Source organism: Anopheles moucheti, chromosome 3, assembly GCF_943734755.1.
Source record: "Anopheles moucheti chromosome 3, idAnoMoucSN_F20_07, whole genome shotgun sequence".
Taxonomy (NCBI): domain Eukaryota; kingdom Metazoa; phylum Arthropoda; class Insecta; order Diptera; family Culicidae; genus Anopheles; species Anopheles moucheti.
The window spans coordinates 80,251,321-80,267,723 of NC_069141.1; the positions used below are offsets into that span (position 1 = coordinate 80,251,321).

General features: G+C 42.2%; 1 protein-coding gene across 1 annotated transcript; it reads left to right on the top strand.

The window, feature by feature from the left end:
* Positions 1 to 132: 132 nt before the first annotated feature.
* LOC128302131 (voltage-dependent calcium channel subunit alpha-2/delta-3) lies at positions 133 to 13,008 on the top strand. The gene is made up of 21 exons (XM_053038871.1): positions 133 to 251; positions 331 to 412; positions 858 to 962; positions 2,482 to 3,591; positions 3,665 to 3,805; positions 4,243 to 4,326; positions 4,872 to 4,928; positions 6,429 to 6,509; positions 6,591 to 6,665; positions 6,733 to 6,837; positions 6,911 to 6,982; positions 7,063 to 7,265; positions 7,341 to 7,489; positions 8,715 to 8,756; positions 10,117 to 10,216; positions 10,751 to 10,789; positions 11,238 to 11,348; positions 11,428 to 12,086; positions 12,162 to 12,366; positions 12,433 to 12,634; positions 12,711 to 13,008. Exons 1-21 carry the CDS (start codon positions 133 to 135, stop codon positions 12,840 to 12,842), a joined length of 3,873 nt encoding a protein of 1,290 aa, XP_052894831.1. The 3' UTR covers positions 12,843 to 13,008.
* Positions 13,009 to 16,403: the final 3,395 nt, after the last annotated feature.

Sequence of the window (16,403 nt, forward strand, 5' to 3'; positions counted from 1 at the left end):
CTTCGAAATCCGTGCCAGCAGGGAGTGAGTAACAACGCCACCCAGCGGAGACAACCCACACAAAGGTTGGTCGGTGGGTCGTGGTAGTGCGAGGCTGTACGGCACATCCGATATCTGGTCGATCCAGCGACGATGTTGTACATAGGCGGGCGAAGTAGCTGTGGCATACTAGCGTTCACGTTTCTACTATTCTTCGCCATCTCCATTACCCGTAGTGCGGATGAGCCAACGACAACAATCAAGTACAACGTGTAAGTAGCTGCAGGTGCACAAGGAGCGAATGCCAATCATTCGACCCATTATGCGTCACTGCTCTTTCCGTACTTTCAGTGTCCAGGCATGGGCGGCCAAACTCGGCGGTGAACTGTGGCATTTGGGCGATTTTATAACTAGAAGAAAGGAAGTCGAAGAGGTATGCACTCACGTATCCAGCCTATCAGCTGTTGGTGGATAAAGGCGAATTCCCGCGAAGGAAGGGGATGCATTGGTGTGCTCTGTCGTTAAAAATAAACCACTACACCACTTCCTAAGTAATCGTAATGATGCGCCCCAATGATGGGATGCGCCAGAGTGGGACGGAATGTGGTGAATCAACAAAATCTGACACCTCACGGTGGTATTGATTTTTGGTCCGTCTAGCTCCCACTTGATGGTGTAGTAGTGTCGGCGGTGTACCGTACGGGATGGTCCGGACGTACGCGCACGTGCTTCTCGTGCGGAGAACACACCGGACACCGGAAGGGTGTCCCTAAATTCATCCCCTTACCATCGCTTACGTCTAAGCAGGCACGAATGTGACACTAATGGTACTAACAATGTTTCTGTTTCCATTTTTACCCCCCATCGCACACGTACAGAGTTTTAAACAAGCACAAGTAGTTAGCAAAAATGGACAAAAAATTGTCGAAGAGATGGCCAAGGATCTCAAGTACATGATGGATGCGAAAGTGAGCGCCGTGAAGGTAAGAAGTGAATGTCAATTATTGTTGAAATAGTCTAAAACAAAGAGCAGATTCTGCTCGCAAAAGTCTGTCGATATCGATTTTAATTTGCTGAATGCCAGAATTTCGATTCTCGACAATCAAATGCAGAAGGCTGCCTAGCTGCAATAGCGCAGACCGTGGGTATATTTACGTGATGGAACTAGTAATCGCCCTTTTACTGAGGGATGGAATGTATAAAGTAAATTGATATCGTTATTGGATAATTTGGATTTTGAACTTGAATCTTGGATGCACATATTGTGTATAAATGCCGATTTTATATTTATTTTTAAACTACACATGTCATTTGCGCGTTATCCTCCATTATTTTTGGTAATGGATAATATCGAGATTATTCTTGTTGCCCAACAATAAAATGATAATTATATAAAATTTTGTACAATTTACAAAAATGAACCCGTTATCAGGAAAAATGACTGAGCAAGCATTATAATAGTCCAAAATGCCAGCTAATTGCATAGTAACAGGCGCATTTACCACACACTTTACGCTTGACTTCTTGAGCAGACGCAGGTTTGTCAGTGACCTTCCAGTAGGCTGTTCGATCATTCACCGGACCGACCAGCATGCAGCGATACTTGTGGACATATCATTTCCTCGTTTACATTTGGCTTGTGGCCCATCCGGTCACAACGGACCGGGGGTTGTTTAACGGTGGTTCCATTCTGAACGGGTTAATTTCGAGAAGAGTAGTGCCGAAACGGATCGGACAGTGCGTTGGGCAGGAGGATCTACCCATCTTCCTGCCCGATATGCGTATTGGCGCACGCAATCGTACGCACTCGACCATTGCCGGTGAAATCATCTTTCGGGAAGATTTTCCCAACGGATGGGCGGTGGAGTTATCGGTGAAGCAATGTAGCGATCTGCAGGAACCGGCCAGTTGTCGGTTGTTTTTAAGTCAACTCGGTCACAGTGATTTTTGCAGTTGGCTTACATCGAAGGAGGCAACGTATGGGAAGTACTACAGTACGATCAATCCGCAACCGAAATGTCCGTTCCGGCAGGGTGTTTACAATGTGACCGAGCAACTTGTGGACGATGAGGCGAGCAAATATCTTCCAGGGGTGGGAAGCACCTTTTGGGAGATTACCATCACCGGTAGACAGAAGAATCGGCAAGTGCTTTGTATTGTGGTGCAGCTAAACATTCGACCGAGGAAGCGAGGATGAGGAGATGTTTAATTGAGTTTAACAGAGTATGATAATAAACATAACTTCAAGCAATGGTATCGAGGGTTAACTATGTCCATTAGTACAATAACGTTAATTATTTTTAATTGTTGCTTCTAAATCGCATGCGATGTGGTTGATGTTCATTGGAGCATAGCCTTCGTCAGTCGGAGATAGATGCCTATCGGCACAACATTTAATATAATTTTTTGTATATTCAAATTCGTTTATAATATTCTTAATATATATTACACTATTTCATATGCAAAACAGATTGACTTATTCACTTCTTATCTGTCCCGTAGCGCATCATGGATACGGCGGAAAACACTGCCATATCGTTCGACGAGGAGCCGGTCAACCAAAGCTTCCAGTACTACAATGCGAAGCAGATGATTGAACCGGGCGAAATAATTACCACACCGATCCCGATGATCGACGAGGATCCGGCAGACATTACCACACCGATACCGCCAAAAGAGATCGTACTCACGAAGAAGCGACATTTCTTCAACGAGGCCGTCAACACGACGGTCAGCTCGGTGCACGTGCCGACGAACGTGTACGACCGGGCGACCGAGGTGATCAAGGCGATCAAATGGTCGGAAGCGCTGGATTCCATCTTCTACAACAACTACATCGGTGATCCCACCCTGACGTGGCAGTACTTTGGCAGCTCGAGCGGTTTCCTGCGCCAGTTCCCGGCGACCAAGTGGGAGCAGGATCCGGTCGATCTGTACGACTGTCGGTTGCGCTCGTGGTATATCGAGGCGGCCAACAGCCCGAAGGATATGCTGATTCTGGTCGACAGCTCCGGCTCAATGACCGGCCAACGGAAGGACATTGCCAAACACGTCGTCTCGAACATCCTCGACACGCTCGGACCGAACGACTACGTCAACATTTTCACCTTCTCGGAAGAGGTGGCGGAAGTGGTGCCGTGCTTTCGCGATACGCTCGTGCAGGCGAACATGGGCAACATTCGCGAGCTGAAGCTCGGTATGGACAACATAGACACCAATGAGATCGCTAACGTTTCAGCCGCCCTCACGAGGGCGTTCGAGCTGCTGGAACAGTTCCGGGAGACCCGTAATGGGGCCCGGTGCAACCAAGCGATCATGTTGGTCTCGGATGGTGTTCCATACAGCTTCGACGAGGTGTTCGAGCAGTTTAACTGGAAGGAGCTACCGTTCATACCGGTGCGCGTGTTCACCTATCTGATCGGGCGCGAGGTGGCGGATGTGAAGGAGATCAAGGAAATGGCCTGCCGGAATCAAGGGTACTACGTCCATCTCAGCACGATGGCGGAAGTGAGGGAAGAGGTGTTGAATTACATACCGGTCATAGCGCGACCGTTGGTGCTGAACAAGCGTGAACATCCGGTCGTCTGGTCGGAGATATATGCGGATGTAGAAGTGAGTCTACGATAATTGATGTGGAATAGGATCAAGTGTGCAATCAGTTCGTTTCGCTTATAATGTTTTGTAGGATCCCAAAATGACCGATTGGTTGTGGGAAATTAAGGAACGAGCAGAGCAGAAAGAACGCTTCATCGACTATCGGAAAAACCGGGTGTTATTCTATTCGCCGGAGGAACAACATCGACGAATGATTATGAAGCAACGCATGGTAAATATTGCTTAATTATTAATTTTCATCAATACTTTAAATTATCAACTCGAAAAAGGCAGGTCTTTGAGAGATAACTTTGGCAATTTTTCTTATTGTAGTACTAAAGTTGTGTAATATAATGATCTGGAGCGATTGTTATGCGAATGTTAGCTGTTGTGGTGGATTAGTTCAGCAAAATGGGAACACATTGACATGAATAATCTTGAAGTTTTGTTGTCCTTATGGTGGGAAGCGAAAAGATAACGTCTATTACGTGTTTTTCGTATTAATACAAAATTAAGCAAATATTACAAATGTCTGCTGGTTTCAAAATGGCTAACCAGCAGATAAACTGATAGTTAATTATCAGAAACTTATTCTCTTTCGTATTCACACAGTATATCATGTCATATCTTTATTATATCTTTCTTTCGTTTAATTTGCTATCATTTTAGAATCAAGATCCGTACTCGAACAATCAGAAGTACAATTTCATGACTACCGTCTCGGTACCGGTGTTCGATAGGCGTGAGAACGCGGTAAGTGTAGTACAGGCTGTTAAACAATTTATAAGGATTCATTGCAGGATAACTTAATGTCAACTGCAAACATGGAAAGGTAAATTCTACCCACACAACGCACATCATCTTGTCTTCCTTTCTTTTGGCCGATGCCTGTGAAACAAATTCTTCCACATTTTTCTAAGACTTTTTTGTAATTCACCTCTAAAACCATTCCTATTTCATCCACCATTCACGTTTCGATTTTATACGATACGAAATATTCCTGTTATTATTAAACAATGATTTTCTAAGCATTTCGTTACAGTTAAGCGAATTTTGATTGCCTTGTTCGTGCTTCTTTGAGTTTTGCATTATTTTCGGTTATTTTCGATTATTTTATTTCCTTAATGAAGCTTCTTAATGATTCTATTCCTCCTGCTCTTATTCGACGACCAATCTCCAACTGCAATGTTACGCTATACAATGCTTTTTGTGGGTCAAAAATGTGTATATATATGTACTTACAAAACTGAACGTTAAACCTCTAACCTCGCCGTGGATTGCGTACAACTGATATTAAGAACATCACCGAAGACATACTGATGAACGAAGCATACTGGGTGACGATCACTCGAGAGGTACATACCGTTAGGAGTTCTTAGACACGTACATAGTTCACTGTATCGTGCGAGCAACCTAGAGACTTGCCGAATTGTGTATCGATACGTTGCGAGTTTACCAGTTGGCAGTATGCAGATCCAAACCGTATAGTTGCGTTGAAGTTCATCCCTTGTTACTACTTACACACTAACCAAAAAAAAAACCCCTAGAGCGTTGTTTGAAAGCAGTTTTGAACTAGGAACGTAACGAGACCGTATCGAGAGTAATTATTTTAATCTACATCTTAACCGTTTACCGTACTGGCCAGCGAACGTTGCAGTTGCAACGAACGTTTAGCATTAGTGTAATTGCTAGTGTGTTTCACGTTGATTTTTTTCACAAATAGCGATAGCTCTACATGTAAACAACAGCAAACATTTAGTTGCAGGTTTAACCGGTTGATGGAGTTTTATTGACTAAATCCATGAGTATAGAGTAAATCCCGCAGTTGTGCAAAAATAAAACCGTAATGTTCTAAAAGTTTTGTACTAAACATTAACCACCTAGTGGGGACGTTCATGTGCAAGCAACTTTATAGATAGGTTTCGTTTAATATTATAACGTTTGGGTAGTTTACAGTGATCTTGTGTCCCACTCATACCTGTGTGCTGCGTTTCAATTATATATTTGTGTTTGTGTGTGTGTATGTGTACGTGAGTACGTGTTTACAAAGTTTCACAGTTTGCTAGAGGAACACTATTGGAATGAGTTTACTTATCCCACCCACTCTGTACCCTGTACCGGGGCAATAACGACGCTCAAACAACAAGCGTCAAACATTTGCTAAATTGATTGTTTTCGTATTACACCAGCTATACACTAGTTGACACTTTTTAGTTCAGTACATTTATGGTAAGCATTGACCTACCAAATAGTTGTTTTTTATTTTATGTATCATTTTGCCAATATCAATATTATTTCCGATTGAAAATGTTTGAAAATTGCATATTTTTTCATGTTAATTTAGTTTAAATAATTTTAATTTTAATGTTACAACCATAATATTCATATAAAATCAAGTATTATAGTCACTTATAGCTAAATTAAGTTTGTTGTATGATTTTTTGTTGAACTTCTATCACACAATATTTTCCTCTCATTTTTTTTTCACCAACCCTGACTCACTAATGTTCATTTTCCTCACCGTTTGAGATCATTAGTAATTTTTTGCGAATTTTAATTTAGAACTGTTCAACTTTAGATCGTTTTTGAGACATTTTTGACATGGTTTGCACTTAATGTAAGCCATATTCCCATTAGCGCTCGTTTTATATAGTTTTTAGTTTTTGATATAGCTATTTATGAAGTTGAAGTTTCATTATCGTTCATCTGATTCGTTTTCTACTATAAGTAATTTAGTATGCTATAATATGGACAACCGAAGGGTCTAGAACGTAGCATCGCTAGTATAACAATTGAACGCTAATATTATGTTTTTGTTGACAATGCTAAATTATATACGTTTTGAATCCATGCAGACGCGGGTGGCCAATATACTCGGTGTTGCTGGAGCCGATGTGCCAATAGCGGAAATTAAAAAATACCTTAAACCTCACCTGGTAAGTAAGGTTGTAATAGCTTCTTTTTCCAACGCTGTTTTTACTAATGTGTTTTACCTTTCTGCTTCCCTGATATTCAAGCTTGGTGTAAATGGATACGCCTTCATTGTCACCAACAATGGCTACATCCTGACACATCCTGACTTCCGTCCAGTGGTACGTATTGATTGTCACGAGATGTGAATAAATGTTGCGAACTGTGTAAAATGCTTGTTTGTTTCAGTTTCAAGATATTCTCAAGCCAGCCTATAACACGGTCGACATGATCGAGGTCGAGTTGACCGATGACGACCAAGGGCCACGAGAGTTCAATAACATGCTGCTTAATGTAAGTGCTCACAACCAACATCTAGAGTAGCGAAAGGGACCTAATACAGCTAATGCTATCTTTTGTTCCTCAGATGCGTGAATCTATTATCAACCAGTCTACTGGAGCCAAGTGGATACGAGTGAAGTACCACTTTGATGAAATGGTACGTATTTGAGGAGATTTCTTCGACCTATCGACTCTATTGCAGACAAGTGTATGATGATGGTTTTGGAAATGTTTTAGAAACGAGTTTCTCGTACCAAACGCCAGTACTACTGGACACCAATCAAGAACACTCCGTTCACGTTGGTGGTTACGTATCCCGAGACGTACGGCGTCAATCGGCTGCAGATACGTACGGAGGACGAGATCCACCGTATTCACGCTAAGGGCAGCAACGTGGCCAGCTTCTTCAGTGGCAACAACTGGAAAATTCATCCCGATTGGTGAGTGTCTTTGTGTCAGAACTCGTCCAAAGAACTCCAGCGAGATAATACCATTCCTTTACGCTTCTTCTACAGGGTGTACTGTAAATATTTGAACGAACACCCGAACGAAACGTTCGCCACGCCGGAGCTGGAGTTGAAGCATTTTCTCGAGCGCATGAAACTCGGTGGCTGGAAATGGCCCTCGAACCGCACACCACCACCACCCGAACATGCCATGTTCTGTAAGTGTGCGCGAATGGCCTTATTTCGCATCCCTAGCTTAGTGATGTGATTGAAGAGTCGACGGAGGCTCTTCGTGCTCTGTCTCACGTCTATTAAGTTCGAAAACGATGTCATATCTGTGTTTTTTTCCTGCTGTCTCTGTTTACTGTTTCTGCCTTACTAGTCCGTTAGTTCCGTTTTACGTTTTTCTGTTCGCCATCATGCTCCACAATTTCATGCCGTGACATTTTTGCGTGAATAACGTTATTATGTTTTATTATACATATTTCAAAACTGAAATATTCCAATGTCACCTCCAAGTTTACTTGTACTCAATCTGTGTTCGTTACAAATGTAGCTGCCCGCGACTTGGGCATCATCTCCATAAGTTGTTTCCGCTCCATTACATCCATTTCTGTATCGGTTTTGCGTTCCGGAAATCGAGTAATTAAAATGTGCTTTCTTTTTTCCCATTCTTTTCTCTTCTCTACACCTCTTCACGTTTCCGTTCACGTTTTCACGGGGCCATGAAACTTGAACTCGTGACGCCTACTTAACCTCAACATCACCGTCATCATAATCGTCGGTTTCCTCGAACAAATAACAAAAACAAAAAACCACAAAAAATAACCCAAACTCGATGTGCCATTCTTCTGTGCCTGTTGTGCCTTCGCCAAAAACAAAACAAACAATATACAAAACCATACATCAACCTTCTACCGCAACCCGTGCGATCGTCACTGTAAACTGCATATCGTACCATTAATAATGCGCTCGTTTGCTTATCCTAATGATTGATGTCACCGTTCGCTGTTACACATTGCATCTCTATCAACTCTGCTCGTTCTTCGTACACGTTTCACGTGTGTGTGTGTGTTGTGCCGTTCGGTATTGCACCCCATCTCACATCTTCTATCTTCCATACGATTGTGTACTCACACGGACATGCACTCATACATTACACCCTTCCGCTTGTGTGTGGTTTGATCGTTCACGGTGTACCACTCTTTCTATCGCTCTTTCTTGGTTCTGTGTCGATGTATCTTTGTGCCGCTGTCTCTTGCTGCTGCACTTGTGCATAATTGTGGTATTTGTTTAAAAAAAAATGTTGCCCCTGCTGCTACGTTTGCATCAAACATGCACATGGGGCGGTTTCGTTATTGTGTAATGCTACAATTTTTTTTAAATGAACGCGGGACTTTTCTCTGTACTGAACGCATCAACCCACATGGCTAAACCGTGCAGCTAATATAACGGGCAAATTGCCAGAAAAGGATTATTATTACTGTGAGTAAAAGCAGCTCATTCGTTGCATTAATCGCAAAGCACGTATTCACGAGCATTCAACACATATACACACCTTGTATACTCAGAGTCCGTACCGTGTAATCAGTTTGTTATTCCACTAGCCACCATGTACACTCCTTTGGGCGTAGATTATCCTGTATATCAACCAATTTATTGCAAGAGCGTTTACCAATATTCTTGTCATGTTATATCGTTCGGTTTGTTGAAACCATAATTAAAGTAGTTTCCTTCGATTACTTTGAGTAAAAATGTAACTGAACGCTATAGTGGACATTTCGAATCTTTTTATGATATATGCGTAAAAGTTGTAATTAAATTTAGCAAAATCCTCCACATTGACCGAGTACCACGTGGGTTCAATTTAAAATGGAGGCGCCTGGTGCCGTTTGAACAAGTACTGGGCGCCTCCATGTAGGCTTTAAAAATTATTCAAGGATGAGATAAAATAACTAACAATTATATAAACAACAATTAACACCATGCCAAAAAAACAAATCACAGTATAACAGCTGCACAATCGATTCTTAGGCGAATGCCCTCGGTAGTCTTTGGTGTTGAGCATGCAACTACGCGACACACACGATACATACTTAGCAGTTCTAGAGTGCACTTCCAATAGTCCCCTTTCCGAATGTTCCGTAGGTCACCTGGTTGCATTTCTGTTCACTGTCCTCCAATGTTTTTTAATCTCTCGCACACAACCCCTCACGCCCATAACGTTGCTACCTTCATTAGGGAGGTCGTTCACACCCGTTTTGTGGAATGGTAGTAGCAGCACAATCTCTACGGCACCAAACGACGGCACCCTTTTAGAATGTGGCACACATTTGTACAGTTTTTAGACTCGTGTTGATCTGGCTCTCTAATGGCCTGTCTTATAGATGTGTTTAATCACCCATTTTTTTTTTCATTACTATAAACTGTATATTCTGATTCTACCCTAATCTGTCCGTATGTCTTTTTTTTTCTTATTGAATTTTAATGTTTTTGTTTTGCATTATGCGTGAGCACCATCACCATTTTGAAAATGCCTTTGTGTGTGTGTGTGTGTGTTTTGAATATCCGCATTCTAGTGCACAGCGCACGAATCTCACACCAGCAGTGATAAGTTTGATCTGTGAATAAGTTTCCTATTGATCGTACATATGTATTTGTTTTTCAACCCTTAAGTGCACTGACCTTTCTTTTTCTACCTTTACAAGTCACTGAATCACCGAATAGATACTCGAAAAATAGCATTTCGTTTCCCGTGTGTTTTGCTTTAGTTACTATTTTACCGGTTTGATGTGTATTGATCTTGGTCGCTCATGCCGGGCGTTTCTCGTTTTTGATCTTGCAGGCGATCGCGGTTTGATGCAAGCGCTTGTGTATGACGCCAAGGTAACGGAATGGTTTTCCAAGAACGTGAGCGGGAGCGGTGGAAACAAGGACGAGAAAGGGTAAGTAGAAACGATTGGCCAGTTGTGCTATCGTTCGCATAAGTGCCATGGGCAAAAAAAAGGCATCAAAGGAAACTCTCCACTAGATGCACCCTGCATTTTATCCTCACCTGTAGGAGTTAATTATGTTAATTTGTTTTTAGCTAATTGAATCTTTTTTACCTTTCATTGTAATTTAACGCTACATAAACGCAATATTAACACTGCAATTCTTTTTTCCCCCGTTTTCCTTTCCTTGTATTTTATTTCTTACTCTTGCGCTGTCACACGTACTAACACATTAATCATATAACTGGTATAAAAAATGCAATTCCTTTCCGCTCACTTCTACCGCGCTCGCTGGGTAACATTGGTGTTGGGTAAATGAATAAACTACTTGTTGTGTATAAAAATAAATATCCCTTACTCTAACCAAATGCAAATAATTCACGTTAACCTCCCTTGTTTCGTACATGTTTTCCTAATCATCCGCTCTTGCCGCAACACACCTTTCTCTTGTATAATTGCATTCATTTAACTTTTGAAACGGAACAGTCCAAGCCCCATTGCTGTGTTGATGGGTTTGCTGCCAAGGTAATTAACGGCGAGATCGTGGAGGCAAAGATGTTTCTTATTTAGTCATGCATATATTTGAATCACTACGCCGTGATCGGGTTTCGGGTTCGGGTTTATATCCTTGGACATTAGAATGTTCGACAATATTCGTAGCATCCCCCACAAATTCAGTAAATGATTTTGTGATTTAGTATCAGTAGAAAACGCACCATAACTTATTACACTTATCAAGGATATTTAATAAATGAAATAAAGAATTTACTTAAAATCGTTTGAAAATTAAGTACGGGAAATAATAATCCAAAGAATCACAATCTGAATTTCAACGGTTCAACGAGTTCCAAAATTTAATGATAATATTATGAAACATGCTGCAAGAAAGAAGACACTTTTCCGTCTTGGGAAATCATTGAATGTCTCACATATTTACCTCACACTAATGCATTCTTTGTGTTTCATTCCTCAGAAACGAGTTCAAGCAACGCTTCGGCATCACCGTTTCCTTTTTGGCCACTCACTCGGGCTTAACACGATGGCAGGAATATGCCACCGGTGCGGACGAATCTAAACAAGCCGAGTAAGAGCATCAACACTCATCTTCACCGCTCCCAATATCCGCTCACGAATGTGTTTGTACTTCTGGCAATTGTTTCTAGGCCCGACTTTAGTGAAATGCACAATCGTGCAATCGATGAGGTGTGGTACAAGCGTGCGGTAGAGCTGTACTACAGCAATCGCAACCGAAAGGGTGCGGACGGTGAGAACGGTAAGGACGATAGCGATCGCAACAACTTCGTCTACTCGGTACCGTTCGATGCGGGCAACCGGAACGACACACTCGTCACGGCCAGTCACGCCATTTTCCACACGGACGGGACGCGCGAGGCGCCGGTTGCGGTGGTCGGCTTCCAGTTTCACCATTCCGCCCTGTACACGCTGTTCAAAAACATCACCAGCCAGTGCGGACACGGCGATCCGCGGTGCGAGAAGACCTGCTTCACCGGTGACTATCAGTGCTACGTGATCGACAACAATGGGTTCGTGGTGATCAGCGAGCAGCTGCAGGAGACGGGCGCATTCTTCGGCGAGGTGAAGCCCGCCTTCATGCAGCGTCTGCTGGACGATAGCATCTTTCGCAATGTCACCGTGTACGACTATCAGGCGGTTTGCTTCATGCCGAAGGGGTCGATCAATCTGGCCACGGTACTGCAGACACCGCTACGATTGATCTGGTGGATTCTTACGAATACGCTTTCGTATCTGGTGTGGGTGGTGATGCAGTTGTTGCTTAGTGTGGCCCAAGCGTACGACGAAAGTAAGTATCGTGTGTCGCTGGAAAAACTTAACGCCTAAATGTATGCAATGTTGTGATTGGATTTTATTTTTGCAGTATATGATACTGGAGCATACGATGTGGTGCCGGAGCTGGGCGATCTCGATGATCCGACGTTGAATCGCTACAAGGAACCAGAGTTCAACAAGGTACTGATTAACCGTACCCGTCCAGAGCCGTGCGATCATGTGATCACCCTGTACGAGCTCAACATGGACGTTGATCCGTCGGTGTACACGAAGGAGGCACACCAGTGCGAACGGTAAGGACTCGGGATTGCTTTTTTGTTTTAGTCCTAGAAGGCAATGTGTTCATCTTTTATTTCCAGACCGTACGTGGTGCTGCCGATACCGTCCAGCAATCTACTGCTGCTAGTGTTGGACACACTCTGCCCACTGCCTACCCATGTGCCACAGCTGTCGACATGGCCGGTGGAGCACGATTACAATGCTTCACTCGCTTGCCACAAGGCCCGTAGCGATCCGCTCCCCAGGCGAAGACCACTTACCTGCATCAACAAACATGCAAACGTAAGTGGCGCAACACATCCGACTTACTATTTTCGCTCGGTTACATATTAACATATTTTATTCTCCGACCCTGCAGGAAAGTGTGATCGAGCTCTGTGGGGACGGTAGCATACCCAGGTACAACGTTGCTTTACTGCTTGCCCTGCTAGTGTTTGGACAGTGCATAGTGCTGCGATGCGCTGCCGGTGGCCTATTCGCTTACCTCTGAGACGCGTCGTGAACGTATTTTTCCATGCGTTCCCATTTCGTTTGTGTCCAATCGTTTGACGACGGTATAAAACGTAGGTGTAGCTTTATTTAATAGTCGGATAGTGATGAACCAACTCCGGATTGTGCGAAGAGCGGCGAGTACGTTCGCATTCATATACAGGAACACAGCAACTAGCAACAAAAAAAAAACGCGATTAATCAACAACCGGGCACAATATTCAATGAGAAATGCAGGAAGTCGGTCCACACAGGTGGAATATAATTATGGTTCTGTTATACGTCGTGCGTGTTGGAGAGAATTCCAGCTACAACTCTGTTCATTCTCTGGGTGTTACATCAAATTAGCATCGGTGCGTATTAGTTGTTAATTCAAGTTTCGTGTTGTTCACCACAAACTTTTATTATGTGAACGTGATTCCTTCGACCGAACTAAACTGTTATACTGTGAACAAACTGTTATACGACATGTTCTAATGCCATTTAGTGAAGTGTTTTAAATTTATCATTATGTTATCTTTCTTTATTTCAGTTTATACCATAGTCTTGTTACTCATTATAGCTATACTTTCGTGATCATGTAACTTAATCGGGTATGTGTGTGTATGAAGCAATGGATGTAGCACAATTTTTGGTGAAAAAATTTGTTAAAAATGAATGAAGTTTAGGTATGATAGATTTTATTCTGTGCTATCGAAGGGATCAGTACAACTCCTATATAGCTTAAACGAAGAAAGACCTCACCAAAAGTGGTGGATTTGCGATTTATTTCCCGGTTGTTGGTTTCGTAGTTTTTGTTCATTGTACCAAACTGTACTTTAGTAAAAAAATCAACAAAAAAATGAACTACCAACAAACGCGAATAAGGTAAAACAAAGCGAAAAACACACTCACACACACACACATACACAACTAAACAACCGGATCAATTTATAGAATATGGGAAAGGATTGGTGGGAAGACCGGAAAATCACTTATTTCCCATTTTGTGCACACGAATCCACGTTTACACAACTATTAATCGTGAACTTTTTTGCTTTCTTTCGCTCGAAACGCAACGAGACTTTAAAGAAGGAAAACCAAACAAAAAAAAAACCCATTGTTATAAGTAAAGGGAATCTATGCTAGAGCAGCGGACGGAACTAATCGTAAGGAATAGTAAATGACGGCAGGATGCGGTGACACACAACCAACATTGTTGTTTGTGGGCAGCATTACCGTAAATGGCGCCACAAAACGTTTGTCCAGTTTCTTACCATTTGATCTACTAACACACGTACGTGAATTTTTCGCCAACACAATGCTTTATCCATTAGTTTTTTTTCTTAGACTACCGAGCATAGGGGATACTTGTTGAGAGGAGGATAGAATCAGTTGATTATTGATAATGTTTAATTCCCCTTCCCATTTAACACATGTTGCTCTATTTTTGGTGGATCCGTACGATACGTTACAGTACATTGAACCGGTTGGGGGACAGGGTCGCATATATCTAGTTACGAAACTTTGCTATAAATACTATTACCATACCTACTTACCATTTAACTGCTACGAGTGCAAAAGAACCATTTCCCGCTGATTCGTCTTCGCTTTCGTGAACGGAGAAGGGACATATCTGTGTTTTGTTTTACGTTGTTTCTAGTGGAAGAATTTTTACTCAACTACCGTAACAATCGCTTCGGGCGCTCGCATACTCAATCAAAAAGAAACTGTTATGGAATCGCCACTACTCAAGACGTGATACGTTGCTATCGTGTACAGTGTGTTTTCGCCTGTTTTCTCCCCCATTAGTTGGGCCAATATTTTGTGCATTAAAGAAACGAAAGCATTTACCGAGGAATAATCGTGCGGGAGAACGTAACGCGAAGTACTTTCGTAATACTGACAAAAAAAAACAACAACACATAAATCGAGCTACTAATGGGTAGAGTAATACAATACATTGCTTGCCCAACTATTTTCTCCTATTTGCCTATGGATCTTACCATGCCTACGTAAGAGAGTCTACCTCTCATAGCTGTTGCGGGGTGTTCAGCAAACACTCACAAAAAAAAAAGAACAAAACAAAACATACCAAACCAAACGTTATTTCATCTTTTGCCTAGAAGAAACCGTGCAAGAATGTGTAAAAGTATGAGGTGCGAAAGGGTTTGATTTGGTTTTCTTAGAAATTTAAATAAACATCAAAGCAGACGAGACTTTGCTTCCGACTGTGACGGTTATTAGATGAGATGGTACAGGGCAGAACATGCAAAACAAAAAAAAGGGCTAAAAGAGTGGAGAATGAACATGTGAAAATGGGTCTTAATGATACTTTTTGATAGTAGCAATGAAGCTAGGACCTTCGATGGTTGAACAAAAAATAAAGAAGGATACTAAAGTTTGTAAAAAAAAACACACACACACTCCCAAAAACCATTACCTTAAAGAAAAAAATTTACCATGTCCGCTATAACTATCGCAATGCAGATCGAAACACCGGCTAGTGGCCCGGACACAGGTCGCGGATGATGCAGGAGAGGCTAGCTTAGAATAACATTCAATTTCACATTTGTTTCGCTAGATTAAAGTACGCGGTGTAGTCACAAAACGGAACCATCTTAGCCGCAGTAAACGATTTCATTCCTTCCTTCACAAAAACAAAAAAAACAAAAATCGACAAGAAAAGAAACCAAAACGAACAAAAAAAAACTGTTGTACATTTTACACCCGAAGAACGCGCTCTATGTTGTATATGGTGGAATAGAAGAGGAACACACGCAATCGCGCGTCAAACGTTAAAATGGTGAACAGAACAGAACGAAGAGCATTTCCGATTGCTTCTGCTCGATTTACACTCACATAAGTAAAACAATCTCCTATAGTTTAATCAGCGATACGAAAGCGCGCGCCAGTCCACCGGGCCGAAACGAAATCACATAAACAAAACAAAAATGCACACGAAATCGCAGATCGCAAAAGTGACACACAAACAACACACGGGAGCGTAAATCATCTAAAAGAAAATCAATTTCGGTTCGTTTTTTCAAATGCAATTGTTTTGGTAATAAAATAAATCTGTGATAAAAACAAACAGAAAAAAGCAGATTACACAGGAGAGGGTGTAGTGTGTTCACTTGCTTGTGTTGAGATGAAATCTTCATAGTCCTAGTGCCGATGTACGCCTCACACAAATGTACTCTTGACTTCAATGCCTACTAAGAAATGTGGAAATCTTTTAAGATTCTGCACATTAACAGAAGATGTTCAATTGTCGAAGACTAATATGCGTTCACCAGAACGTCCACGATAAAGGATTGGAAGACGAGGGCACTTTACAGGACTCCCGCAGCAAGTCAGGTAAGTCCAGTGGAGGATCAATCCCCTTGGAGGCCCAGGGCGGAATTTTTAAAAGGGGGCCTATAAGGGAGGTGTACTTCAAACATGATTTAACAACACCAGCAAAGTCTCGGAAAGAAAGCTCCCTTGCGTACATCTCAGAGTTCTGTTGCGTAGCCCTGTAAATGGGTAGCCTAGTAAGCGAGTCTATATATAAACGTTTTTATGCGCTAAGGAGAACCAT

What these genes read in the sequence shown, in the direction of transcription:
- LOC128302131 (XM_053038871.1), top strand. Translation starts at nt 133, where the DNA reads ATGTTGTACATAGGCGGGCGAAGTAGCTGTGGCATACTAGCGTTCACG. An exon ending in AGATATATGCGGATGTAGAA is followed by an intron (nt 3,592 to 3,664) that starts GTGAGTCTACGA and finishes AATGTTTTGTAG; the next exon opens with GATCCCAAAATGACCGATTG. An exon ending in ATCCTGACTTCCGTCCAGTG is followed by an intron (nt 6,666 to 6,732) that starts GTACGTATTGAT and finishes TGTTTGTTTCAG; the next exon opens with TTTCAAGATATTCTCAAGCC.